This window comes from Olea europaea, chromosome 16 (genome assembly GCF_002742605.1).
Source record: "Olea europaea var. sylvestris chromosome 16, O_europaea_v1, whole genome shotgun sequence".
Lineage (NCBI taxonomy): Eukaryota > Viridiplantae > Streptophyta > Magnoliopsida > Lamiales > Oleaceae > Olea > Olea europaea.
The window spans coordinates 4,652,133-4,679,814 of NC_036252.1; the positions used below are offsets into that span (position 1 = coordinate 4,652,133).

At 33.4% G+C, this 27,682-nt stretch overlaps 2 protein-coding genes across 3 annotated transcripts; one reads left to right on the forward strand and one right to left on the reverse strand.

The window, feature by feature from the left end:
• Window positions 1-628: 628 nt before the first annotated feature.
• On the reverse strand, window positions 629-6,830 carry LOC111411814 (sulfate transporter 3.1-like). The gene is made up of 12 exons (XM_023042430.1): window positions 6,399-6,830; window positions 5,757-5,964; window positions 5,500-5,671; window positions 5,055-5,120; window positions 4,565-4,678; window positions 4,345-4,461; window positions 2,709-2,835; window positions 1,854-2,140; window positions 1,571-1,761; window positions 1,403-1,488; window positions 1,104-1,180; window positions 629-964 (listed from the first exon to the last, which is right to left on the reverse strand). The coding sequence occupies exons 1-12, from the start codon at window positions 6,712-6,714 to the stop codon at window positions 773-775; spliced, it is 1,953 nt and encodes a 650-aa protein (XP_022898198.1). The 5' UTR covers window positions 6,715-6,830; the 3' UTR covers window positions 629-772.
• A 13,965-nt stretch (window positions 6,831-20,795) lies between these two features.
• LOC111411815 (serine/threonine-protein kinase Nek2) lies at window positions 20,796-26,888 on the forward strand. 2 transcript variants are annotated; one of them, XM_023042431.1, is made up of 15 exons: window positions 20,796-20,999; window positions 21,990-22,175; window positions 22,289-22,355; window positions 22,764-22,829; window positions 23,166-23,212; window positions 23,567-23,612; window positions 23,733-23,813; window positions 23,912-23,954; window positions 24,080-24,129; window positions 24,221-24,302; window positions 24,402-24,451; window positions 24,869-24,942; window positions 25,060-25,111; window positions 25,386-25,850; window positions 26,013-26,888. In XM_023042431.1, the coding sequence occupies exons 2-15, from the start codon at window positions 22,090-22,092 to the stop codon at window positions 26,601-26,603; spliced, it is 1,800 nt and encodes a 599-aa protein (XP_022898199.1). In that variant the 5' UTR covers window positions 20,796-20,999; window positions 21,990-22,089; the 3' UTR covers window positions 26,604-26,888. The 2 variants fall into 2 exon arrangements, with proteins under 2 accessions (XP_022898199.1, XP_022898200.1); XM_023042432.1 differs by lacking the exons at window positions 21,990-22,175; window positions 22,289-22,355.
• The last annotated feature ends 794 nt before the right edge of the window (window positions 26,889-27,682 follow it).

The window sequence follows — 27,682 nt, forward strand, 5'->3', positions numbered from 1 at the left end:
AACTTCAACAATTTATTTATTAAGAGTATCTTATCCGATTGTTAAGAATCTTGCTCGCCTTTAAGGGTAATGTCAAGATTTTTTTGTCTCAAGTGGAGATGCATTTGTTTAATTTATTCTTTGGGCTTGGTATCAAATTTGAGTTCCTCAATGATTGATAAACTGAGCATGACACGAGGGATCTAATTTCTTATGTCATCGTTGTTGTTTTTGATACTTCTAAAACGAATTTTTCAAGCATGTCTTAGTCTGAAACTACTTTTAGGGAGTGTTTGATAGCATGAAAATGGGAAAAAAAAAGATTGAATTGGAATTGAAAATTCCAACTTTTGGTGTTTGATACCTTATATTTTCTATGGAATTGCATTTCTTGAAACTTGGAATTTTCCTTGTTTTGGTTAAATTTGGAATTTTTTTTTTTTTTTTTTTTTTTTTTTTTTTTTTTTTTTTTTTTTTTTTTTTGTTGGTAATAGAAACCAATCCTAAGAATTATTGTAAAAAAATATTTTCCTTTAATTGACAATTTCCATGTAAAATAAAGCCAAACGAATATAAAAAAAACATTTTTATTTCAGCATTTTCCACCTGGAAAATTATACCAATCGAACACAATAATTTACAATTCTCAGGAAAACAATTCTAGGCAATTCAATTTCATTTTTGCAATCAAACGGACGCTTGGTGAACAACTTGTTTTGGCTCTAGTAACAAGTCAAGTGTTCTATTTGTAAATATTTTAGCATAAGTTGCAGAGCTTTGCTGTACAAATAGGTTACACATTGCTGCTATATATATTCAGTTCATCAGAGGAAGCCAAATTGGGTTGGCAAGTGTGAAGCCTGTAATTGCATGCTCCTACAGCCTCTCCCACTGTCAAGAAAATCCATTCATGCCCTATTGTTTCTATGAATTTTGACTTGTTTAGCTTCTTCATCACCTCACCACCAGGGTTGGCCAGTACAAGCTGCAAATGCACCAGTAAAACAAACGAACCCTTATTCTTGATCGATCATATGAATCTTTTTTCGTTGCTTAGGTTGATCTTAAGGTATAAAATGGACAGGGCAAAGTCAACAAGATTGTAAGAGATAAAGAAGACTAACCTTGAGGCCTCTTCTATCGATGATCTTTTTAACCTCCTCAAGCATGCTAATCCCGCTCGTATCAATGTTTCCAACAGCTGGCAATATCATATAAGAAGTCAAAATGTCAAATTTAGTTTTAGCCCTATTTTGATTTTCAGTAGATTTTGTTTAAAGTTGATAAAATGTGTGATTGAAAAATTGATAAAAGTTGTGATGTGTGAATTAAAATGAGTTAGGCAAAAATGAGTTTTAAAAGATACAGGGACTTGAGTTCTTCCGAAGAGATTTATGTAGGGTTCTTAAAGTTGATCACTGACCACTCATGTCCAGTATGACATACTGTAAGCTCATTTTTTCCGACAATTTTATCTCATCTTCTTCATTGTCGATCCATCTTGAAATTCTGCAATTAAAATTAAAACGAAAAAGTTAGTAACACAACGTTGCCAAGAATTCTTGTCAAGAAAACAATTAGATTACAAGACCTTTCTCTCAAGTAGCTAGCATTCGCAAAGTAAATAGGAGCATCGATCTCAAGTATCAAAATCCCAGGAACATTATTCGCGTTTGGATATTGATCGACACTTCGGTAAATCCTAGTTTCTGGGATATTTCCAAGAACAAAGGTTCTCGGTCTTGCAACAAATAACAGCACCCTAAGCACAGATAATCCCACCTGCATTTACACAAACACGATTAGTTCTTCAAACGTCTAGTTCCGTACACGATTCATGCTCTTAGCGTTCGATACAACACGTAGGTTCTTACTGCCAAGATTAGGCCAATCTCAATGTCGGCAAAAACGACGCCAAAATAAGCACTCATGCACACTACGAAGTCGAATTTGTCTACGTGCCAAAGATGAATTGCTGCTTTATAGTCTATTAGGCCAAGCATTGCAGCAATTATGATTGAAGACAGAACAAGAAGTGGGGTATGGTGGAACAATGGTGTTAAGAACAACAATGTTATCATCACTGTTAATGCCATAACAATGTTGGAAACTGCTGTTTTGCATCCTGCATTGAAGTTCACTGCTGACCGTGAAAATGGCCCTGAAAATTCAATGTCCACAAGCAAACATTTAGCACTTCAATCTGATAGCAAACGTGTGAAATAAGATACACCCAAATGAATTCTGGTCATAGTCTAATTCGAGAATGAAACCCGATTTTTTCCTGTAAGTTAAACGCAGTCTCAAGCCTCGATATAACTTGGGTTTGTTATTATTGTTGTAATTACGATCTATTTCTTCGTTACACCACATGGCTACAAGAAGGCAATTATCATGGTATAAGTCTAATTCCGAAGATACATAATTGTTGAAATATGGGTTGATTATAATACTTTGGATACAAATGCCCTGATTGTTTTAGATAAAACTCAGATTTTTAGTATATTTTGATAAAAATTGATGAAATATGTGGTTGAAAATCTGATAAAGGTTGTAGGTCTTATAAAATTTATGGTTCAAAATGATTTTGATGAAAAAATGAGGGCAGACAAGGGTTAAATTTCTTGTCTTACGAATTTGATTCTTGAATTTTTTTTGGAAAGATTCAATTAATCAGATGCACATAATCCAGATTTGTGTTTGATAGATTGCCTGTGAGAGAGCCATACCAGTAGTGAGGTAAGAGGAAGTGCAAGAACCAACAATGTTCATCATTCCAAAAGCAATCATTTCTTTGTTTCCATCAATATGGTAATTCTTGAACATGGCAAAGCTTCTGCCCACTGCTATACCTTCCTGTTTCAATACACATTACCAATGTCACTAAAAAAAGATATAGGAAAACCATGTCATCACGGAATTAGAAGTGTAAATGGGGTCGTGCATGCCCTTTTCTTAGTATTGGGGTCAATAAAATTTTGCCCTTCTACCTATACTTATACAAGTTTCTCGTGTTAGGCCGCTAGACACATTCTGACACCTCTAGACAATGGTCCTTCTCCCCATCCCCATGGAGACATGCTCGAAACATTCTAATACCTCTAGGCTCTAAGCAATGGTCCTTCTTCTCGTCCCCCATCGGGCTATGCTGAACACATTATAATACCTCCAGAAAATCGTCTTTCTCCTTGTCCCCCACCGAGCCATGCTTGACACATGCATTCTAATCAGGGGCAGACCCAACCGTTTTGGGTTGTGGGGTCAAAAATTAGAGTCATGCTACAGTGTCTACATGAATGACCGCGGGATTGACACAACACACACGTGAAGTCGGGATTATTTTATTCACGGGGACCTCGCTGGGCATGTGAGTGTGCGATCACTTGCGAGTTCATCCTCACGGGTTGTACTTAGCTCCAAAAATTAATGTGTAATTTTTTAAAACAATATAATATTTATAAAAATAAGTTAATATGTATTTTGATATCTTGAAAGCGTCTTATAATCCTATCATTATCAATATTGTTAAATAAATTTTGCTACATGTATAGTGTTGTTTATCATATCATTTATGGATGTTGAGCTAACAATAAGTAAATCAAATTGGACGTAAGAAGTAAAGGAAATTTAAGTTTAACAAAAAAATAATTTGAAAGTAATTCAAATTACATTTAATCCGTAACGATTTTAGAATTTTTGACATCATATTTAATGTAAAATTTCCTAATAAAATTATGTAAATTATATTGGAAAATTTATCGTGAAAAAATAATAAACGTTAATGAAATAATTGATTTTTTTTAAAAGACGAGTAAAATGTCTCTTTTAATATGTACGTTTGATGCATATTTAAATATTTTCGATAACTGTTTGGACTATTTAATATGACTACGATGTAGTTTTCATAACGAACTTCTAGATGATGCAAGCTATTTGTAAATTTGGATAATATATGATCATTGACAAATTTTAAAAGTTAGCATATTATCAAAATTTTCGAAATACTAATTTGAAACGACCTATTTTAATACATCGTATTTTTTGCTATGGTCGATCATTTCGCACACCATTAAAAAGCGAAAAACTAGGCCATGAATGTTTAGAAATGATATTAAGAATGCAATATTTCGATTTCATTTGGTATGTATTAAAATGGATCGAAAATAGGTTAAAACAACCATTTTTAAAAAAATAATATATATATATAGGGGTCAGATGACTCCATGTGGGTCCGCCCTGATTCTAATACATGTAGACTATAGTCCTTCTTCCCGTCTCCCTATGGGCCCCACCCCAGGTCACCTACCAAATTTATCACCGCAGGAGTCTACAAAAGGGTGGGGCGAGGGGAGTATAAAAACTTACTGCAAGAGAAATGATGGCCGTGACAATGCCAGTTCTGGTTACTGTTGCCAGATATTGTGATCCAAATTCAAGATCCATAATTGATGGTGGATTTATCCCTTTCTTTAAGTGTCCAATCTGTTTACACATTCAAATGTAAAATCATGTACAATTTTTATCTTCTCTTTTACTTTAAAAATTATTCTAAGTTACTTAATCATTAGGTGAGTGAATGGCTTACCACTTGAACACCATGCTTTTCAGCGTTGGTAAGGTAAACCACTAGAGTTCCCAAAATAACGGAAGTCAACGGAGCTGTTGCCGATATCCAAAAGAGATTTGGTCTCTTTTTGCTCTGCATGTTCGTTGCACAGTATTAAACAGATGACAATACACAAAATTTTAGCTTCGACTTGGTCGAGCCGGCGAAACGCGCTTTAAAACAATTGGAGTAGGTTGGGTTTGAAAAATGAGTCTTGTTAATTAAAAAAAAGCAAGAAATTACTCAGAAGTAAGCGTGTTGGTGTTAAATTATTAGCCCAACAATATTCTTGAAGACTTGTCTTAACCTATCAGTTTACTCAACAAACGAAGATTGGCGGGCAATCACTTCATGCAGTAAGAGGATAAGTGATGAAAAAATAATTAATATTGATGGAGTAAAAATGCAAAAAAAGTGTTGCATTAAACATTTTAATCAATAATGAAGAAAAATGTGACATTTTACTTACAAAATATCTTGCAACCAGTAGGTAGAATAGAAAACAACATCCAAGCAATGCACTTTCCCATCTCCACTGTCCATAGAGCAATCAAAATTGGCTTCAATACACAAAAAAAGAAAGTATAAAACAACCACTATGAAATCTATGATATATTGTATCCTTTTATTCTCCATAAATTTGAAGTCGTTGTTACGTATGTTGGTCAAAAATTGTGAGCTATGGCCAATTTTTTAAATAAGTCGAGATTCGACGGTCTCACATTGACAAGAAACCCGTGTTGACAAGGGGCAAGAACGTGCAAACACCCACGACGTTGCCACACATGCTGCGCCCAAGGGGCACTGCACGCACACGACAAGGTTCAATGTGCACGTTTTGCTCGTCCCTTCTAGCACCGCTCACACAAGAGGCAACTACAGTATACTTTAGAGAGAGATATCGAGAGAAAAACCTTATGAGTTTGAGAAAAAATAGAACTCATAACCGAGACAACATCAGTGGCATGAGTAAAATGGCTAAGGCCAAGTATCCCTTTTAATTGTTGTAGGCTCACAACAGTGGCTGCACCACCCATGAACCCTACTATTGTTGCATGGGATAGAAAATCCACTATGAACCCTAGCCTGCCATAAATAATTAATAAATTAAAATAAATTCATATATTGATATGTTTAAGAAGCTAAAATCTCGTTCATCGAATATATTTACCTGAAAATGCCTAAAGCTGCTTCAAGAAGCCCGGCGAAGAGTGTTGCTGTAAAAGCAAGATGAAGATAGAGTGTGGGGTTATCATTTATATTCACTACATCACTCAGCATTGAAGCTATGAGAAGTGATCCAACAGCAACAGTCCCAACCGCCAAATCCCTTGAACTTCCCATTACTGCGTAGACCAATGGCGGGACAAAGCTCGAATCTGGTGCACCGAGCAACAAAAATTCAGATAAGATTGCATGCTTGGTACGATAGACGAGATGGAATTAAGGAACCAAAAGAACGTTTAGAAAAATTGGATATCCATGTTCAACGGATCACAGCTAGTAAGAAAAAAGTATTTTATTTTAAGTTAGCAACTCTTTTTTCCCCGGATTGTTACAGGAAAGGGAATGTGCAACTTCGAAAACTTTCTATACGAGGGGTATTATTCATCTAAATCTATCCTAATGAACCGTCTGTCGAATCTTTGCAATAAATTGATGTTTGATCCAGAAAAGAAGGAAAAGAAATTCGAAAAGTGGGTTTTTACAATCCGCTGGCCTAATGTTCTTAACAAGATTTTAACTTTTTCTTTTCTAACACAACGCGGTCAGGTCTAATGCTCGTATAATATTAATATTTAGTAGTACTCACATAGGCCGAGAATTGGAGGCAAATTTGCAAGCTTTGCATAACTTATTCCTTGAGGAATAGCAAGACTGGCTATGGTGATTCCGGCAATAAGATCAGCCTTGAAGAACTCCAAACTATATTTCCGGCCCCATTCGAGTATCGGAAAAACGTACTGGAGGCCTAATATGATCCTCCTCGCCGGCGGCTGGTTCTTGAATTGCCGGAGTGGATCGTCGGGAAAAAAAGTTTCCTTGAGATTGTTCTTTAACGACTTCACAAATGGCTGTGGTGGTGGAATTACTACTCTGTGTACACACTCAAAATCTGTGTTATCCATTTTCAGGCCAAAATCAGTGCTTATAGAGAGACGAGAAAAGAAGAAGAAAGTAGTGTTATTGGGGTACGATGGAGATGGCTTTATATAGTGATTAGTGGAGTAGTTAGTAAATCTAAAATAAAGGAGAGAGAGTAAAATTTGAATAGCTTTCTCTTTTATTGGTGGAAAAAGGAAAAAAATTGATAAACCATACAAGTGCTTATTTGGGAAAATTATAAAGGAGAGTAATGGGTCACACGGAATGCGATCAGAATGAGTCGACCATTCCACGATAACAAGCTGTGCTCGGGGCCTCGGGCTGGTTCATCGACCCTGGCTTTTTTCAAGTTTTTGTAAAGACGACATGTTAAAAACTTCGCCTCATATGCACCGACAAGTTCCTATTATACCACTACTTTTAAGTATTTTTTTGTCTTTTGTGTTTGGGTGACGCTTATTTGATACTTGCGTATATGAGTAAAAATATACATATTAACTTATTTCAATGAATTCACATGTAATAATGATTAAAATTGATAAACGAAATTTTATACTTAGCTAAAATGCTCGTATTACACATTTAGCTCTACAATAAGATTCTTATCTCAAACTTCTAAAGCATATTAGTGGAGATACACTAAGATATCTGCTGTAATGAGAATTATAATGAAGTATTTCGAGAGAGAGCAATTTTTTTGACTAAAAATTTTATTGTATGGAATTTGTTATAGATAAGATTAATGCCACGTAATTTGCAATTAATTTTCTCGATCTTCAAATTGAAAATCTGATTACATAATTCCCCCATTAATGGTTGACATCAATGCATAAGATAAACCTTATCTGTGTGTATTTGACTTGGGTTTTGACTAATTTAATGATGCTCGATGGATATTAATATTCACAACTCACGGCACTTCAATACTTGAGGTGATCATAAATGAAATAATATGGACGGAAAGATAAATTATAATAGCTTGTGAATTTTCATACATAGAAATGAATATGATGACAAGTATTGTACATTTAGTAGGGTCTAAGTGTCTCTTGATAGAGTAGAATCTAGACGTCATTTTAAGCGACGAGATTGATTCGACAATATTTAAAATTGTTTGGACAAAATATTAGGCTCGAGAAAATTTAGGATTGAATGAGTATATATTGAAATTTATGGGATTTGAAATTGATTATACAAGACTCGTTATCTTTAGTGAATTAAGAGTGATATATTATTGTCATATTCCGATAATACTATGTCTGATTTTTACAGGGATTAATGTAGAATTCTATTTTTCAACACGAAATTAGTCATGATGATAAATTTCAAGTCATATTTTAGGACAAAATGCATCTTAAGACCTTCGACCGGATGATGGTCAATCCCATAAATTAACTTGATTTAATCTTGAATGTCTGATTTGATAAGTTTTAACCCCATTGAATATTAATAATCACAGTTCCAATTTTAAAAAAAAATGAAAAAAAGAAAAAGAAAATATTGGGGAAGTCTTTGTTCTCCCCTTACCTAAAGAAGCACAGTGCTAGTAGCTCACCTTTAATTTAGAGGTAGGGTGCATATTTCTATCGTGGATGTCTGTTTGAAGCACTGATAGAATCGGAAATGCCCCCTTTTTCAAACTTTCAAAGACGGGAAGGATTCCTTGTTGGTTAGCCAACTCTCAACAAATCCCACATAATTTAAAGAAATGAAATATCCAAAATTGAAATATGTAATATCATAATAATGATAGACTTGCAATAATCATCTTAGTTTTTTTAATTCGGGGTGACATAGGGCAAAAAAAGGAAAGAGAAGGATGGGATTTCTCGCTTTAATTCCATTGCATGTATATATGACACTAGGGGCGGACGCGGATCTAAATGTTAATTAAAAAAAGTAAGTAAAAATTGTTTTCTATGTGTGAATTTTTTTAATTTTAATTTTAATTTTTATTCGTGTATTAGCCTGTCCTGATTTTTTTCTTGGATCCGTTACGCGTCTTGCTTTCATTTGAGATCCCAGAGTATGTCACACATAAACTACCTCATGCTTTTAATTAATCAGGTTTATTGGGTAGGAAAGATTGGTTTCTCGTCACCTAAAAGGGCCAATCAGTACCAGCCAAATATCGCAAAAGAGAATCAAATTGGAAATTAAATTTGACCATTCTCAACAACATTTTCCACTTTTAGCATGTTTTATTTTGAATTGTTAAGTTGATGAAAATAATTATAAAACCACGTGTGACTAATTAAATATAAGTGTTTTTAAAATCATTCTCTGATCACGTATCTCTAAAATATTTATCTTTTTGCATCAACTTAAATTAACGACAAGAAATCAGTCACATTAGTTACAATCAAATGTGTTAACAATATGTAGTCGGCTAAGAGAAGTATAAGGAGTGGTAAGTGGATACTTTCAAGTGTGATAGTTGAGATGTTCGCGTTTCAATTGGTTTAAAATATGTTGTTGGTTTGTAGTTGATTAAAATTGTGCTGTGATCGGCTCCTAATTTTTGGTATAGATTCGAGCTCGGATTGAATGCCTAAATTATGAAATATTAGTTTAATCGGCTCTCACGGGAGCATCACTTGTCTTGTATATATATTGTGAAATATTCTTTTAACGTTTTTCGACATTGACTTTATCAACAATAGTAAATTTTGAATATTAAAACATACTATTAAAACAACTCGATGATGGAAGAATATGGGGTGTCTACTTTGGTGCTCTCATTGCATGCAAATATGAAATATAAATTAGTTAAACGGGTTGAAAATGGATCGGGTCAGCACAAAAATGCAGCTCCATGTATCCGCCAAGTTTGACGGATCTATTCGGCCATGCTAAAGAATTTGTTTGAGCCCCATTTTATTGTAAAAATATATTTTGTAATAGTAGATTGATGGAAAATATATGATTTAAAAAAAGAAAAATTATAAATTTACGTGTAATATTATTTTATTAAAAAATTATATAATTTAAAAAAGAGAAAGAAAAATAAATTTTGAAAATAATAAGAATAAAAAAGGGCAAAGTGACAGCACTAGCAGTGGATCACCTGCTTCAAGGTCTTATGTCGCTAGTAGGCCCCCACCAGATTAAGACACTTGTTACCATTCAAGTTTGGGAAAAATTCGTTTGTAAGAGTTTATTTATAGCCTACTTCAAAATTAAGAGAAGAAGGTTTGCAATTTCAAATTTCAAATACTATTAAAATTTATTAATGAAATAATTGATTAAAAATATTTTATTAATTAAATATATTAAGGTCACAAATCTATATATTTAGTCACAATTTATCAAGTTAATTGGTCACAAATTATTTATAAATCACAAATTCAAAATGTTATAGGTCACAAATTATTGGTCGGTCACAAATAAAAATTTTCATACGTTGCAATTCATTGATCGGTCACAAATCAAAATTTTTATTTGTCACAACTCATTTGTCGGTTACAAATCAAAAATTTCATAGGTCACAATTCATTGATTGGTCACAAAATCAATTTTTTTATTGGCCACAATTCATTTGTCAATCACAAATAAAAAATTTCATAGGTCACAATTCTTTGATCGTTCACAAAATCAATTTTTTTACTAGTCACATCTCATTGATCAATCACAAATAAAAAATTTCATAAGTCACAATTCATTGATTGATTAAAAAATCAAAATTTTTATTGGTCACAACTTAATAAATTATGGTCACAATTACATTTTTTAGGTTACATATTATTTATTAGACACAAATTACTGGTCACAAACACCCCCTACATCCCATCCCATCTACGCTGACCACCACCCGCCACGACAACCATCACAGTACCACACCACCACCACACACCAAACTCCGAAACCAACAATCTCCATCGTCGCCAAAAACCACCACAACCACAACCACAACCACAACCACAACCACAACAACCGCCAGCAAACATACTAACAATGCTTAATTCACAACCTCACCAACACCACCCAAAAGTAATTTTTCAGCTAGTTCCACCCACTAGAACCACCACCACCTCAACACATCGCAGAACACCAACGTACCACAATCACCACTGCACCTACTTCCACGACCACCACCGTCGACCATCACCACCAATGCCAAAATATGTAAGTAGCCACCACCACCACCCAAATATCACCAAAAAAATACCACAGATAACAACTCAATCCAAAGTCATTCCCAACTCCACTACCACAGCGAACATCACCACCACCACCACCACCATATGATTGTAGCCGCCACCACAACCCACAACACAGCAATAAACCCCGATCTCATCTCAAAAGATCTATTTTTCTTCTTGCAGATCTTACAGATCTGTTTCACGAATCACGAGTTACATCATGCGACTTCGCCCTGAAGTGACCTGTGATAGAGGTGGTGATGTTCAGCTGCTTCTCGAGGCTTCATTTCGGCAGGGGTCACTTTCCGGTAGAGAGACAGGCGAGAACATAGAGAGAGAATTGTCGATTTTCAACAATGAAGACGGTAATCGAAAACGAGACGCCAACAGCTGTGATGTTCGATGGATATGGAGAGAATGGAGGAAGTCGACTGTCGTGAGTGAGGGAGGTAGAGAGAGAAATGAGAGAGGAGGGTTTGCGTTGAATTTTCAATTTTGGTTGAATTATTAATATTAATTATTGTATAAATAAATTTTATCTTTGATTTTTGAAATTGAATCTTTAAAATTCTGGTTTTATGTAATTCCCTCTTCAAGTTTTGTGATACACATTGTAAATGTGGGTTAGGGCCGAATCATCACTACAGTTGTTTCATAAATCAATAAGACATCGATCCAAAAAAAGTAAGGATTAAAAGGTCGAATTGAGCCAAATTTGAACTATATCAATAAATGATTTTGAAAATTTTAAAAATATATATATACACACAAAAGTAATCATAGCAAATTTGAAAATAAGAAAAAAAATCAAGTTATAAAAACTTCAAAGTCTTGGTTTTCACAAATTCACTAGTAATTCTATATTGCTCAATTACCCACCGAAGAAGAAAGTATCTTATATGCTCAAGAGTTAATCTATTTGTACAATGAGTTTGACAATGTGTAAGTTGTAAAAATCGTTGTCATTGATTTCAAAAATAGTTTTTCAAATCAATGGACACGAAGCCTATCAACTCATATATTGTCAAATTTGTGGTCAAATTAATTGTGATTGTATTCTCGAATAGGTTATTTAACTTGGAATTTGTCACGACTCTTACAACTAAAGTCATGTTTTGACATGCTTGGAAAATTCCTAATTAGAGCCTGGCCTAACAAGCCTCGTTAAGAGTAGGCAAAAAGAAAATTGGGTATTAACGCTAGCAGCCAATTTGTCAAATAGATAGGGACAGCAGCCCGACAGTATTCATCCACCATTTGGTAGCTAGGAGAGCGGTGCTTGGTGATAGATAGTCGAGCGGTTTGACTCGACCCGTTGACACACTTACTGTTATTATTTCGTTTTTCCATAACTAAATACTGTAAAGCGAGATCGAGGAACAAACAAGTAAATGACTTTTGAGTTCAATGTAACGAATTTTGACCTCCGTGATATTATTTATTTAAACTTTTCACAAGCTTTAACTTTTTCTTTCTGGAAAAATCCTGCTCGAATTCAAAATATCCCTAGATAAAACCTTAATGGTAAATAATTCAGCTGGTTGTGGTGCGTACTGGTGCGTAGCACATCAATGTGAACTTTTTAAAATTTATTCCAATAATGCAACAAAAGTCATATCCAATTTGTTGTTAAATAACTAAATCCACATACCATTATTCTTTTGGTAATCATACGAGAATTAATAAGCACTCAAACCATGACCGAAGGGTGTGCATGTTTTTTTATAAATTTATTTTTATCAAATTGAATTATGATAGTGACGAAAGTGGAGAAAGTCTCACGTTGAGATGGACTTCTATAAATCTTGAACGTTCTTGTGCTAAGTTTCTTTTTATGATTTTATTGCTCTTGATGATATAGAATTAGAGTTTATAATTTTAAAATATTATGATTGTGGTATTAGGCTATTAGCTGACATTCCTTTTTACCATATTTTTTATGTCAACATATTTCAACGCTACATTAGTATTTTTTTTGGAGAGCTACTATGTATACAAAAAGTGCTGCCAAAAATGCTACAAATAACACTTGATGGTTTTCTATTGGAAAATGTCAAAAATAAAAATAAAAATAGACCAAACAGATGCCGCTAGATAGACCAAATAGATGCTGCCGATAGCGTTTGTAACATTTATGGCAGCAATTCCCCTGTTTTTTTCCGTCTTTAACGTGCTTCGCTCATTATATGACTTGGATCAATTTTTGTTCAAATGTGTAGAATTTCATAAGTAGATTGTAGCAAGATTTGACTCAGAGTCCTTTATTTGATTTTAGCTTTTTCTCTTTAACCCACCTCCTCACCTGCATAGTCTGAATTTTAAAGGCGTGATGTGCTGCAATAACAAGTATCGACAGGATGTGAATGCATGGTTATCACCTATCACACTAGGATGCGTTACATCCATCGTTGCCCACCCAATTTATATGTAGTGTCACTCTGACCACCTAATTTGATTTTATTTTGCTATGACAACACAATTTCATATAACATTTCATCATGCCCATCTAACTTCTTTTCATCATCTTCATTAATTTTTAAAAAAAAAGTAAAATGGTAATTTTGCATTATATGCATTATATATAAAAGAATAAATAAAAAACAAGAATAATTTTTTTTTAAATTAAGTTTTTATTTTATTTAATTTTTCTAAGTAATGTTCTCTTAAAATAAGTTTTTATTTCATTTTAAAAACCTTTTTTTATAAGTTTTTATTATACTTTGTTTTCTTAAGGAATTTTTTTAAATTAATTTTTTTTATTTTATTTCTCTTAGTAACCTTTTTGAACATAAGTTTATATTATTATTTTTAAGTAACATTTTTTAAATAAGTTTTATTTTTTTAAGTAACATTTTTTTAATAAGCTTTTAATTTATTTCATTTAAAAAAAAGTTTTTATTTATTATTATTTTTTTAATATATAATGCAAAATTATCGTATTCCTCTTAAAAGAAGTTGGGTGATCTTGATGAAACGTTATATGAAATAGGCCATGATGAAATAAAATCAAAATGGATAGCTATGGTGACACTAAATATAAAGCTGAGTGACCATAGTGAAACAAAATCAATTTGAGTAGATATAGTGACACTAAGTTTAGTGTGTGTTTGATTGGCGTTATTTTATATGAAAAATGTCATTTTTCACGTAAGCCCTTCTTTGAGTCCTATTTTTTGGGATAGAATGAATTTTTGAATAGTGTATTGATAGGAAATGTGTGGTTAAAAAATAAGAAAAAGTTTTGAATTTACGTGTAATATTATTTTATTGAAGAATGTGTTATTGAAATGATATCAAAATACTATTGAAAAATGTATTTTTTCAAAAGAATGGAGCTCAAACAAAGGCTAAATTCCTACTTTTTTCGGTGTTTGATTGACATTTTTTCCCATGAAAAATGTTTTCCAACTTTTAGTCACATGATCATATTTTCTTTAAAAACAAGGGAAATATTTTATTTAGAGAAAGGTAGTTTTTATTTTTCAAGTAATTTATTTTCTCTTCTCTCTCATATATCCACTTTTTCTTTTATTTAACCCACCAATAAAAATAGACAAGTATTATAATTTGTAGGTTGAAAATTAAATTAATAAAAAATATTTAATTAATAATTTCCATAAAAATAAGTTCTGAATTGCCTAAATTTTTTTTCTCTCCATACAAATTTCATATTCACAATCAAGCGCACCTTAAATATAAAGTTGGGTGATTATTAGTGGATTTAAGCCCGCTAGAATAATAAAGAGTGTAATTTAAGAGCGTGAAGAATTGATTGAGTGGTAATGGGCCTAAGAAAATTGAAAATTTGATGGCCCAATTTCTCAGGTATTCTTTGAGCTAAGCCATTCAAGATGCATCGGTAGTAAATGAGAATGATTCACTTTTTGTGTTTAAATTTAGAGAAAATTTCATAATTAAGAAATTAATTATGGCACATTTCAAAAACAAGAAAACAAGTTTCAAATTTCTAAAATTAGATTTTTATTAAAAATTATTTATAATTTAATTAGTTAATTAATTATTTTATTAATTAAATATATTTAGGTCACAGATCCATACAATTTGGTCACAAATTAACAATATAATTAGTTACTTATTATTTTTTGGTCACAAATTAAAAATGTTATGTCACAAATTTTTTTACGATCACATTTCAAAAATTTTGTAAGTCAAAGTTTGTTTATTGGTCACAAATCCAAAAATAATTAGTCACGGATTAATTTTCAGTCACGACTTATCATATTATTGGTCACAATTTATTTTTCGATCACAAATTAAAATTTTATAGGTCACATATTATTTTTCGACCACGAATCAAAAATTTTATAAGTCACAGATTAATTTTTCGGTCACAACTCAATAAATTATAAGTCACAAACACAAATTTTATGGGTTACATATTATTTTTCGATCATGAATCAAAAAATTTATAGGTCACAGATTAATTTTTCGGCCACAACTCAATAAATTATAAGTCACAAACACAAATTTTATAGGTCACATTATTTTTTATCACAAATAAAATTTTTTATAGGTCACGAAATCAAAATTGTTATTGGTCACATCAAATTTGGTCGCAAATTAACAATTTAATTAGTCACTTATTATTTTTTGGTCACGAATAAGAAATTTTGTCACAAATTCTTTTACGATCACAATTCAAAAATTTTGTAGGTCACAGCTCGTTCATCGGTTACAAATAAAAAAATTTACGAGTCACGATTAATTTTTAGTCACAACTTATTTCTCGATCATAAATCAAAAATTTTATGGGTCACGAATCAAAAATTTATAAGTCACAGATCACAAATATTATAGGTCACAACTTAAAAGACAATAACAAATTATTAATTTTTTAGATCACACAATATTTCTTTGTCACAAATTTTTTTTCATTGGTCACATATTGTTTATTAGTCAAAGATTAATTATTTCGCTAGTCACATTCAATCAAATAATCTGTGACCACCATTAACATTTGCGACGACCACTGCCACCATCAAGGCAGAACCGCCACCACCAAGGCAGAATCGCCACCACCGCCGCCGCCACCACCCGTCAACAACACCATCGTCAAACGAATCAACATATCCACCTCAATAGATCATAGCCACCAACATCTCACCATCGCCCCCACCCATTACCACAATCACCGCTAACCACCACCAAAACACCAGTTCTGCCAAAACACCACCAAACCATCAAATCTGCCACCATAGATCAACCCACCATCTCAAAACAACCAGTCAGCAGCACCGCACACTGCTAGAGCAACCACCATGCCGCCAATACCACCGTACCCTTACACAACAGCATGCCCAACCACCATCCCTACACATCATCGCAACCACGCACCACCACCTCTTCCACAACCCACGGCACCACACCTGCGCAATACAAACACCACCACAAAACTCACTTCCACCACCAGTTCCACCATCCCCATTAGATCCACCACCATCGCCAACAACCGTAATCCCCTTCACTGCGTGAAACGCCTCTACCACCATAGCATCGCCACCATGGAAAAATCGATGCAAGGACGAAGTAGCTATAGCCGCAAAGAACCTTTCGACCGGCGATACAGGCGATGGGCAACTCACTATCGACCGGCGATATAGGCGCCTCTACTTCAGCGTCTTCGTTTACCGTCGGGGAATAGAGAGAGAGAGAGAGAGAGACGACAGAGAGGAGAAAGAGAATGTGGAAATTTAATTAGGGTTTTGATTATTGGAGTATATAATATATTTAGTAAAATATTAATTAAAACAAAGTATCTGATTTTTGAAATGTTAAACTACTCATATGATTTTAGAATTGTGAATTTATAAAGTATGGAATGGTGTAATTTCCACTTAAATTTATTTTATCATGTTAATTTTTTTTACAAATAATTTCAGCATAACAAATAAGTGTATATTAATTGCTTGTTGTTTGGTGTTATTTTGGAATAATAAATAAAATAAAATCTTGTTATCTAAAATAATTAATATACTATGACTTTGACTAATTATTACACTAGTCCAGCCATTTGTTCACCTTTCGTACTTTTGCTAAATTGTATTTTGACTTATTTCTTTAAATAAAAATAAATCATATTTAATATTTAATCCAAACCTTGCTTACATCTCTCTTCAAGTTGTTTATTTAATTATAATACTTAAAATGAAAATATTCAACGCGTCTTGGCTATGCTCGGGGATTCCAAAAGGAAATGAGATAGAAAAGTGGTTAGAAATAATAATAAAATTTTAAAAACTAAAGCGGCTACGAAACCAAAGTGCAATTTTCATGTAGGTACGTCGGTCATGATGAGCAGCATTACGTTTGTTGCAATGTAACAAAAAAATAGTAAAATTGTTAAGGTTTGAAAGCTTGTCAAATGCCCATGCATCCTTATGTAGGGGTGTTAAGTGAGACGAGTTGTTCATTGACTTGATTCACCCCACTAACAAGTCAAACAACGAATTTCTTGTGCAAGTCAAGCTATTTCGTAATAATGAATGAAAATGCAATTTAGTAAAAATAAAATGAAGAGTCCCTTGGGCGAGTTCGTGAGATGAGTTGAGCCACATTTTGATAAATTGAATCGATTTTGCTCGACTCAGTCCATCTAACACGTCTATGCTCATGTCCAACCTCTATTTTTTTTTCTTCCTCATAAACGTTAGCACACTATCTACTTTAGTAATTATTGGAGAGACTAAAAGACAATATAGTACTAGATTATGAAGTTACTTAAATTTGACAAAAAAATAATTTACAGAGAAGTTACATTTAATAATGTTTAATACTAATGTCAAGACAATTGATTGAATACAAATAAAGAGAAATTAAGGGACATTTGGCTTGCTATTTCCAAACTTTTTTCAATATTGCCCTTGTTTGAGTCCCATTTTGATGGGGAAAGTGAATTTTTAAATAGTGTCTTGATGTGAAATGTGCGATTAAAAAATAAGGAAAATTTTTGAATTTGCGTGTAATATTATTTTATTAAAGAATGTGTGGTTGAAATTATGTCAAAACACTGTTTAAGAATTCATTTTCTCCAAAAAAATGGGGATCAAACAGGGGCATTGTAAAACAAACGAAAAAATTTTGATTTTATATTTTTGATTTTATATTTTTAAAAATAATATCAGTTTATAACATAAGCCCCTATTTGTCTTCCATTAAGTCAAAACACATTTTTTTTCAACTCATTTTCAACCACTCATTCACATGATAAAATATTTTATATATAGACTAAAATTTTTAATTACTTTAAACCACACATTCTCTAAAAAGTCATATTTCAAAATTCATTTCCCCAAAAATATCTTTCAATAGAAGATAAACAGAGGCAATATTTAAGGCATTTTTTTTTTTTTATGTTTTGAGTGTTTTCGGTGAAAATCACTCAAAACATAGAAAATAAAAATAATTAAAATCTCGGCAAGTCAAATACTCAAAATTTATATTAAAAAAAAAAATTAACAAAATATGTTTACCAATTTGGTTATTTTGAAAAATAGCTTTACAAAATGGCTAAACTAAACACAATTTTCTGCAATTTTAAAACATATATAACTGAAATTGAATTTACAAATTTTAATCTAAGACGCATTGACATTATATTGTACAATAATCCAACAATCATCTAAGGGCTTGTTTGGCATGATTTTTGAAAAATCAAAATGAGTTTTCGAGATCCAAAAGCTTTTGATGTGCCCGTTGACTAATATAATGAAAGTCTTTTCGGTAGTTAAAAGAGTTTTTTAGATAAAGTTGGTATAATGTGGCTTCCTCTAAAAGTATTTTCGTCTCTTTTAAAATTGAAATTTCGAACAAAAACGAAATTAGATTTCATCAAAACCTCTTTTTTCAAAAAAATAAAAGTAGAAATTATGTCAAACGAATTCTAAAAATTATAATGAGGGCAAATTAGCCAAAAACCTACAAATAAACTCTACAATTCAAAATTAATGTTTAAAAGTTTTTTTGATAAAAAATCAAGTGATAATTTAAATTTTTTAATATTATAAAACTAAATTAATTTACATAACGACTGCACCCCGTCCTACCCAAACCTTAACCCTAAATCATGTTATCTCTCTCTCTCTCATCTCCATCATATTTGATAGCCATTTAATCCCCACGCCACGCCAACTCTCTCTCTCTCTCTCTCTCTCTCTCCCCGCAAGAAATAATTCATAACCTATTAATTTGTTAATTTATGATCAATAAATAAATAATGACCTATAGATTTTGTGATTGAAAAAAAGTGTGACTAATTAATTTGATAACTTGTAACCTAAAATATTTGTGATTATGACTATAAATTTTATGATATTGTGACTTTAATATATTTAGTGGTTACAAACAGTCACATTGAAAAAAAAAATGATTACAATTAATCAAATATAACACAAGTTTGATCACAAAAAATATGGTCACAGACAACACAGTTAGTCACAAATCTGAGAAGATTTCATCGGCGTGGGGAAGGAGGTTTCGAGGTGAGGGTGTTATCTCAAGTAAAATTTTCAATTTTTGAAAAAAGAATTTCAAGTGTGGAGGTGGTTCTGGCGTGGGGTGTAACCTCCCTAAAAGATTTTTAATTTTTGGAAAAATTTTTACACGTTGGGGGTGTGGTGAGGCGATGTGGGATATTATTAATTTGGTAGGGGTGGGATACCATTAATTGGGTGAGGAAATTAATTATATATTATATAAATTATTAATTAGAATTAATACTTGAATTTTGAAATATAATTTTATTATACGTAGGGGTAATAATTCTGAAACTTCAATGGAGATCACGAATATTGTCGGCGCCAAAACAAAAGGCCAAAAACTCTCCATCCTTGCCTCATTCGTGCATCTAATTAATTTCTTGCAAATTGATTTGATTAATTAAAGCAATAATCCTGCTTACCTGAAAAAAACTATCCAAATTTTATTCGCTGACATCTGAGTCCCCCATGCCCCGTGCACCTATACCTACTCCATACCCTACCCTACTTCTGTCCTTTTCCAGAATCTCCCGTACATATTTTTATCTCACTTTGGTTCGTATAATTTACAATTTGTAATCCAATGAAAAGTTTGAAAACATGTCCTTAACCTTTAAAAATGAGCATGATGATATGACTTTAGTTACTACTGCACAATCAATCTTTAATGATCAAAATTGTTTCGATCTTGACAATTTGCTACGTGAAAAGCTTGCCCCACTATAGGCTATAGATACTAGTTTAATTTGATGTCCGTCTCCCTTTAAAATAAAATTCTTTAATTTCATACTCATTTTTAATCATAAATTAACATAATAAAGTATTTTGCACGTAAATTCAAAAAATTTCCTACATTTTAACCACAATTTCTTTAAAGAATCAATATTCAAAACATCATTTTTCTTAATAATGGGCATCAAATAGGACTAAGTTCGAATTGAAAATTTAACTTCAATGCTATAGAATTAAAAATTAGAATTGCTCATTTTACCCCCGCTTGGCCCCCATTTTTTGGAAATGAAAATGGGTAAAATTGTGTTTTTTTGAAAAATGAATGGTTCAAAAAGAAGAAAAAGTTTTCGATTTGCATGTAATATTATTTTATGAAAGATTGTGTGGTTAAAAATAAGAGTGAGAAAAATTGAATGTAATGGAATGAATATTAATGAGATTCAAACGGAGGTTTTGATTCATCGGTAAATATTTTCTTATTCTTCGTCAATAACCATCCAAATTATTTGTTGACTGTCTATCTAAACTTTTTAAGCTATTTCAAACAAGCATGGAGATGATCAGATGATAGGTTCTATTGCCATGACTATATGGTCGAAGGTTGGAGCTAAATTTGCTCTTTTAAAGTTTGGAATCAATTTGTTAATGAAACAATAGGTTGGGGACCATTAGAAAATATATGTATATAGGAGTGCTGTATATTTAGGTCAATACATTTCCAATTTTGTTGTTATCTTGAAATAGAGAATCAGATTTTGAAGTTTGAAATTCCCCCTTTTGAGTATCACGGCGTTTTTCTTTTTGCCGCTCCTGTGTTCCAATTTCTTTTTCTTTGTTCTGTATATTTGACCTAAATCATAAAAAAGTAAATACCAATTTCTCATGCCCACCTCCCTTGGAGTTGAAGATCTACACTTCACGTCTTCACCTTAACTTCAGGTAAACATTTTTCTCATTTTTAAGCAGTTCCCCTATTTTTTATAATGATTGTTTTCAAGAAATGTTTGCTATTCTATCTATTTGCTTTTGTTGCATTGATTTTTTTCTTTCTTCGAACGTATTAGTTTGGGTACGCCTCGCGAGCTGGTTTTAATGGCGAGACGTTGTTGGGGACAGCACTAGCAATTGTCTCCAAAGCACCATTAATTGTTTTGCCTTCATTTAGCGGTTATTCTAGTAAAACTTTAAAGAAATTAGGTGGTGTGCTCAGTGGCCGATTCACAATCTGGAGTGAGCATGTGTGGCCATTGACCGTTAGCCGCAGTAAAGAATCAAATATATTTATTACTATGCTAAAACTGAACGTAGATATATCTGATACATTTGATGTTAAAATCCACCAAATGCCAGTTAAACTCAAGACCTTTCACTTACTAAATGGGTGCTCTAACCAACTAAGCTACAAGAATTGTTTGAAAACAAATGAAATTACAGATAATATATCCAAAAAAATATATACATTGATACCAAAACAAGTTTAATACCAGCAAATCCAGCTAGGGCAGCTGCCGGTGCTTGCCAAGTGCTAGATCCGCCGGTGGTGTGCATGAGTTTAAATTTTATACTTACTGGACTATTTGTTTAATATTTTTTCCGTTTCAGATATGATAAACCCTCTTTCTTGGTTTTGTTATGGAAAAATGCATATATATGTTGTGGTTTTCTTCTTAGGTACTGATATTCTGAATTTCTCAAATTGTTTTTGCCTTTTCTTTTGGTTATTTCTTCTCTAAGGTTATGTATATAGCATTCAAATGCAGAATCACGTGAATATGTTGGTACATGCCTACATGGAGCTGTAGTCTGTGAATAACCTGCATTAATCATTTCATATTTCTGCAAGAAAAAGATGATCTTGGAGTTTGAACTACTGTAGTATCAATTTTCACACTGGGGTTCACATTTATTGCTTTGATAATGTATCTGCAGATGGTTTGATATGATTTTTGCAACCTTGAGTGGGTGGCTTTTGGGGTTGAATATCTTCACAAATATCTTGTACTAAGGTGGTTGGTTAAAAGTGTGGGAAATGGAAAACTATGATATATTGGAACAGATTGGTAAAGGTTCATTTGGTTCTGCGCTACTTGTAAGGCATAAACAGGAAAATAAGAAGTAAGGAACCTTTCTATTTCTTTACGTAGCACTAAGTTGATTAGTGGCCATGTTAACGATACCTTAGTTCTATGTTTTGATTGGTAAGCTGTGTTTTTCATTTTTGCTGTAAGGTATGTTTTGAAGAAAATTCGCCTTGCTCGACAGACTGATAGAACCCGCAGATCAGCCCACCAGGAGGTGACTACCTAATTTATATTCTGTAATAAATCAGAAGTGGTCAAAATAGTTAAGGCCTCTCAATGTTACATTGAGACACTACATTATCATTTGACTGGGTGAATTTTTTCAGTAGAATGTTTTGGTTTTATATTTGAAATGATGCACTTGAGATATGTAGAGGTAAGTTTTGTGTTTCAAATTCACACGTATAAGGAACTTGTAATAATTGCTGTTGTTAATATGGAGTGGTTTACCTGTAGTAACAGATACTCTAAAAATTTTTGGGTGGATGAAAATTCCATCTCATAGAAGTCGCTCTTTGAATCTTACTTTCTTTCCTTCTAAACTGGCTTAGTTTTGGCTAAAAAAGGATCATGTCTTTGGTGCTTACCCCTTAATTCCTCTAGTTCTTTTCTCACTATGCAGATGGAGCTTATCTCTAAAGCAAGGAATCCGTATATTGTGGAGTACAAAGATTCGTGGGTGGAAAAGGTATACACCTGATATGTTAGATAACATTCTACTGAGAGTTGGTATCATAATATTGAAAAAGGAAACTCGGACCTGAAAAGGCGCCTAATAATGAATATGAATGGGAGCTTGTGCATTTTCAATATGTTCTTGCCTCTCACTTTACCAAGATACTATCTTTGAATTCTCGGTACCTTCATTTAGAAGGTCATGGTTGACCATGATAATCAGAACTTAGTTATTAATCAATCTGAGCATGATCTTGAGTTGAGCTGGACTGGGCTTGGTCTGAAGCTCGACCATTATTGTGTATTTGCTTTAGTCCCCCCATTTACAACTAAATGTTGCTTATTTCAGGGTTGTTATGTATGCATTGTGATTGGGTATTGCGAAGGTGGAGATATGTAAGCTATCTTTCTTGTGGAAACTTGTTAATTCCAAATATTTTTCATGGTGAACTTTTTATTTGGGATGTCCCAAGAATATTCTCCATGGTGTTGACACTAACTTTCATTTGTCTCTTTTAGGACAAACTGTGTTTTGCTTCAACAGTTCATGTTTTGAAGTTCTTTCATTCTTTTTCTTCATAGAAAAAATTGAAACTGATTTAAGATTGCTACATATTATTTTTCTTCCTTTTTTGAAACTGTGCCATATCAATACGGGAACTTTTCTGGGATGTGTGAGTAGATCACGAGGCTGACTATATCGTATAGTTATCACCTGATCTTTTTATTCTCCATTCTTTGTTTATATAGGGCAGAAGCTATTAAAAAGGCCAATGGTGTTCACTTCTCAGAGGAGGTTTTCTGATTTCCAAGTTTTATGCTCATTCACTTATTCATATTCTCAGTTTCTTCATTGAGCTTACTTTTCTGACCGTGAATCTGTTTCTTTTACATCTGAACATTTAACGATAAACAGAATCTTTGTAAGTGGTTAGTTCAACTACTGATGGCACTTGATTACTTGCATAAAAACCATATACTTCACCGTGATGTCAAGGTTTGTTCACCTGTTTTCAGTATTTAAAGATTTAAAGCAGTTGAATCTCCATATAGTATTTGTAAAGCTAAATCTACTTTTCTACACACTTTCTTCAGTGTTCAAACATTTTTCTGACTAAAGAGCGAGACATACGTTTAGGCAAGTAACTTATGCCCATTATCCTCAATTTCTCCCTAATTTCTAAAGCGCTGATCCACCAATTTCTTATTTCAGACTTCATCACATCTTATATTTCAATCTTCACCTATTCTGATCATTTTCAGGTGATTTCGGTCTTGCTAAAGTACTAGCTTCTGATGATCTTGCTTCTTCTGTAAGTATTTGAGCTAGTGTGTTGCTCCATTCTTAGGTACTTCTTCTGTGCAAACTTAATATTACATTGTTTATATTTGATCTCGTTGCAGGTGGTGGGTACACCTAGTTACATGTGCCCAGAACTTCTTGCAGACATACCTTATGGTTCCAAGTCAGATATCTGGTCCTTGGGTAATCACTAATCATTTAAGAGTCAGAGACCTGGCTACATTTGTGTACTTTTTTTTTTTTTTCATGACCTTCAACATGATCTTAGCATGCCTTATGCAGGATGCTGTCTATATGAAATGGCTGCTCACAAACCAGCATTTAAAGCCTTTGTAAGTCAATTTTCGTTCTTTCCGATCTCATTATGGGTATTTTTAGAAACCTGCACATTCACACATCGATATTCAGGTTTCAATAATAGACATTTTTGGTCTTGTATAAATATCCGTTTAGTGTATTGTTTGAGGACTCTACGACCACTACAGAAAACAAGTCCGTACTTATGATGATTGTCAATAGACGATGACACATTCTTCTCTGAGGCTTTATCTCTTTACATACTGTAAAATTAACCATTGAAAATATGTAATTTCATGGCCATGTTACTCTGTGTGAAATGAGTAGAGTTTATACTTGTGATGTATCAGGATCTAATTGATTATTTATTTCTTCAATTTAGGGTCTATTACTTTATTCTGTTTATTGCCTATTGTTTCCTGTTATTTATTTCAAATTTGCATGGTGAACAGGATATACAGGGTTTGATCAATAAAATAAACAAATCTATAGTGTCTCCTCTTCCAACCCTGTATTCTGGTGCATTGTGAGTCTTTATTAGCCTGCGGTTTCTATACTGAACCTCCATTCGACTTGTAGTTTTCCAGATAAAAGAACTTCATTTGTTCTTAATTACATTTTCTTGAATAACCTGTTTTTACAGCCGGGGGCTCATCAAGAGTATGCTGCGAAAAAACCCAGAACTTCGGCCAAGTGTATGTTCTCTTTCCCTTGTGTTGTAATACTGAAATTTTATGGTTTAAACTTGAGATACTTGGCAGCATGAAATTATTATTTAATTCCATTCCACTACCTATTTTTCATCCTGAATGCAAAACAGTGGGGCTTTCCCAAACTGACTTGTACTTTGTTAATGTGACGTTGCATGTAGACCTGATTCTTCTTGTCAATCATATAGGATGGACCAAAAAATGCATTCCTACGTTGCTGCATCTTCTAAATATTTTGATAGACTTTCTTTGTTGCCAGGCTGCAAACTTGCTCAGGCATCAACATCTTCAGCCCTACATCCTGAATATCCATCTGAAGTCGAACAACCCTCGGAGGCATACTTTTCCTAACCAATTATGTATTCCGACTGATGTCAAGAGAAACAGATTTCTCGAGCATGCTGCTGTTACAAACAAAGAAAAAACAGAGAAAAGACTGTCATTTGGTAACAACAGGGCCTTAAATCCTAGTATATCTGGACATGACCTGGATTCTTTATGTTCTCCTCGAAGAGCACAAAACTTTTTGAGCCATCTGAGTGAAAAGTTTTCAGAACTCTCTGTGGGTAGTGTTGGTGAAGTTACAGGTGCAAAAAAGTTGGGGACTACAAACTTATCAAGTGCTTTGAAAACTCCACAAGTGATGTCAACAAAGGGTTCTGCAAATCCGAAGAGACAAACAACTCCATCAAAGATATCCTACTCTGGATCAACCCGTGAACTGGTTGGTTGGTTTGTTTTCAGTTCATTCAGTTACTATGATATAATTTTATTTAGTTGAATTGGTGTCTCTTGAACAAAAAAAATGTGACAACAGTTTCTAAAGTTCAAGTTGTATATTTAGGTTCGTCTAATAAACTCACATAATTTTTACATGCACATGCAGCTTCCAATCTCACAGATTTCAGTCAGAAAACCATCCCAGTCAACACGCCGAGCATCTCTTCCGTTGCCTACTAGAGCTGTCAGAAGTGTTGGTCTCCTCCATGGTATGGAGTCACCCGATGTATCTGTCAATGCTCCTCGAATTGACAAAATGGTCGAGTTTCCTCTATTGTCTTCCGAAGATCCACTGTCTTCCATCCGTCGAACGTCATCAATATCTGCTCAATGTTCTGCAACCTCGCCTTGTAGTGTTGATCATTCAATCACAAAAGACAAATGTACAGTCCAGATGCTTGCCAGCACTGCTCGTCGATTTCCACGTAATGGAAGTGAGTCTTCAGAGGTCAATTTGAACAGCCGAGTTGGTTCGACCCGTTCATCATCAGATTCCCGGGAGCGTAGATTTGACACATCATCTTACCAGCAGCGAGCAGAAGCACTGGAAGGATTACTCGAGTTTAGCGCACAACTCTTGCAGCAAGAACGCTTTGATGAGCTCGCAGTGTTGCTGAAACCATTTGGACCTGAAAAGGTTTCTCCAAGAGAAACTGCTATTTGGCTGACAAAGAGTTTCAAGGAGAATATTGTGTGATTAGAACATTAACTTTCACTAATCACGTCGCATTAATAGCTAAACACGAGCACGAATCTTTGTTATCCCACGTGTAGACTTGTGGAGGCATAGTTGTCTCAATTGTTGCGTCTTGTATTAGATGATGTTAACTTAGACTAGGCGACTGAGTAGCTACCTACTGATGCTTGTTGAGATGCACACGAATTACTTGGTTCATGGGAAAGTGGAAATAGAAAACCGTATGAACTATTTTCGACTTCTCAAAATATTGGCAAATAGAAATTAAGGGTATGTTTTCGTACATTCTATTGGACTACGATGATAATATTTTGGATTTCTTTTCCTTGTTTAATATTGTTGGTGGTATCTAGTTCACATTATTAAAAATTCTGATAAGATATACACATCTGAATCACGTCTCGAGGGAGAGCGATGTTACTTTAATGAATGAGGTAGGCAAAAAAATGGCCTTCGAGTCGATTTCCTAATATTATGAAAATGCTAAATAAAAATGTCATAAGATTCTGACTCTAAATAATTTGGTTTAACTGTGAAAATTGTACTGTAGCTCTTTAGTGATTTCTGTATGGAATGGCATCAGGTCTGTAAAAGGAAAAGATTGAAGGCAGAAAAAGACTGAGCGGTTTGAAATATTAACGAGGAAAGTAGATTTGAATGCAAAAACTGAAAAGGAGATGACAAGTTAATGATTTAATATTATGAAGCAAAGGGAATAAAGCTGTCTCTTTATGCTGGCAAGAAGTTATTGTCTCTTCTTGCATGTACCCGAAGCCAAAAGCTTTCTTCAGATAATTTGGAGAAGGGACATTGAGTTTTGAGAGGGAGAATCTAAAGAACTGGGGTGGGGGTGGGTATGATGACGTATTCAGGCACACCTTGAATACAGAAGTTGGAAATTGGTACAGAGATTTACAGCGATTGTTTGAAAAAAAATTTGGGGTCAAAACAGAGTTGGTCGGATTGTGATGTTGCCCATTCTTGAGACATGCAAGGAATTGGATGTACAATTGGAAAAAGTACCATTCTTTGTCCCCTTTCTTGTGGATCGTTCGAGTTAATGTATACAGTTGGCGAAT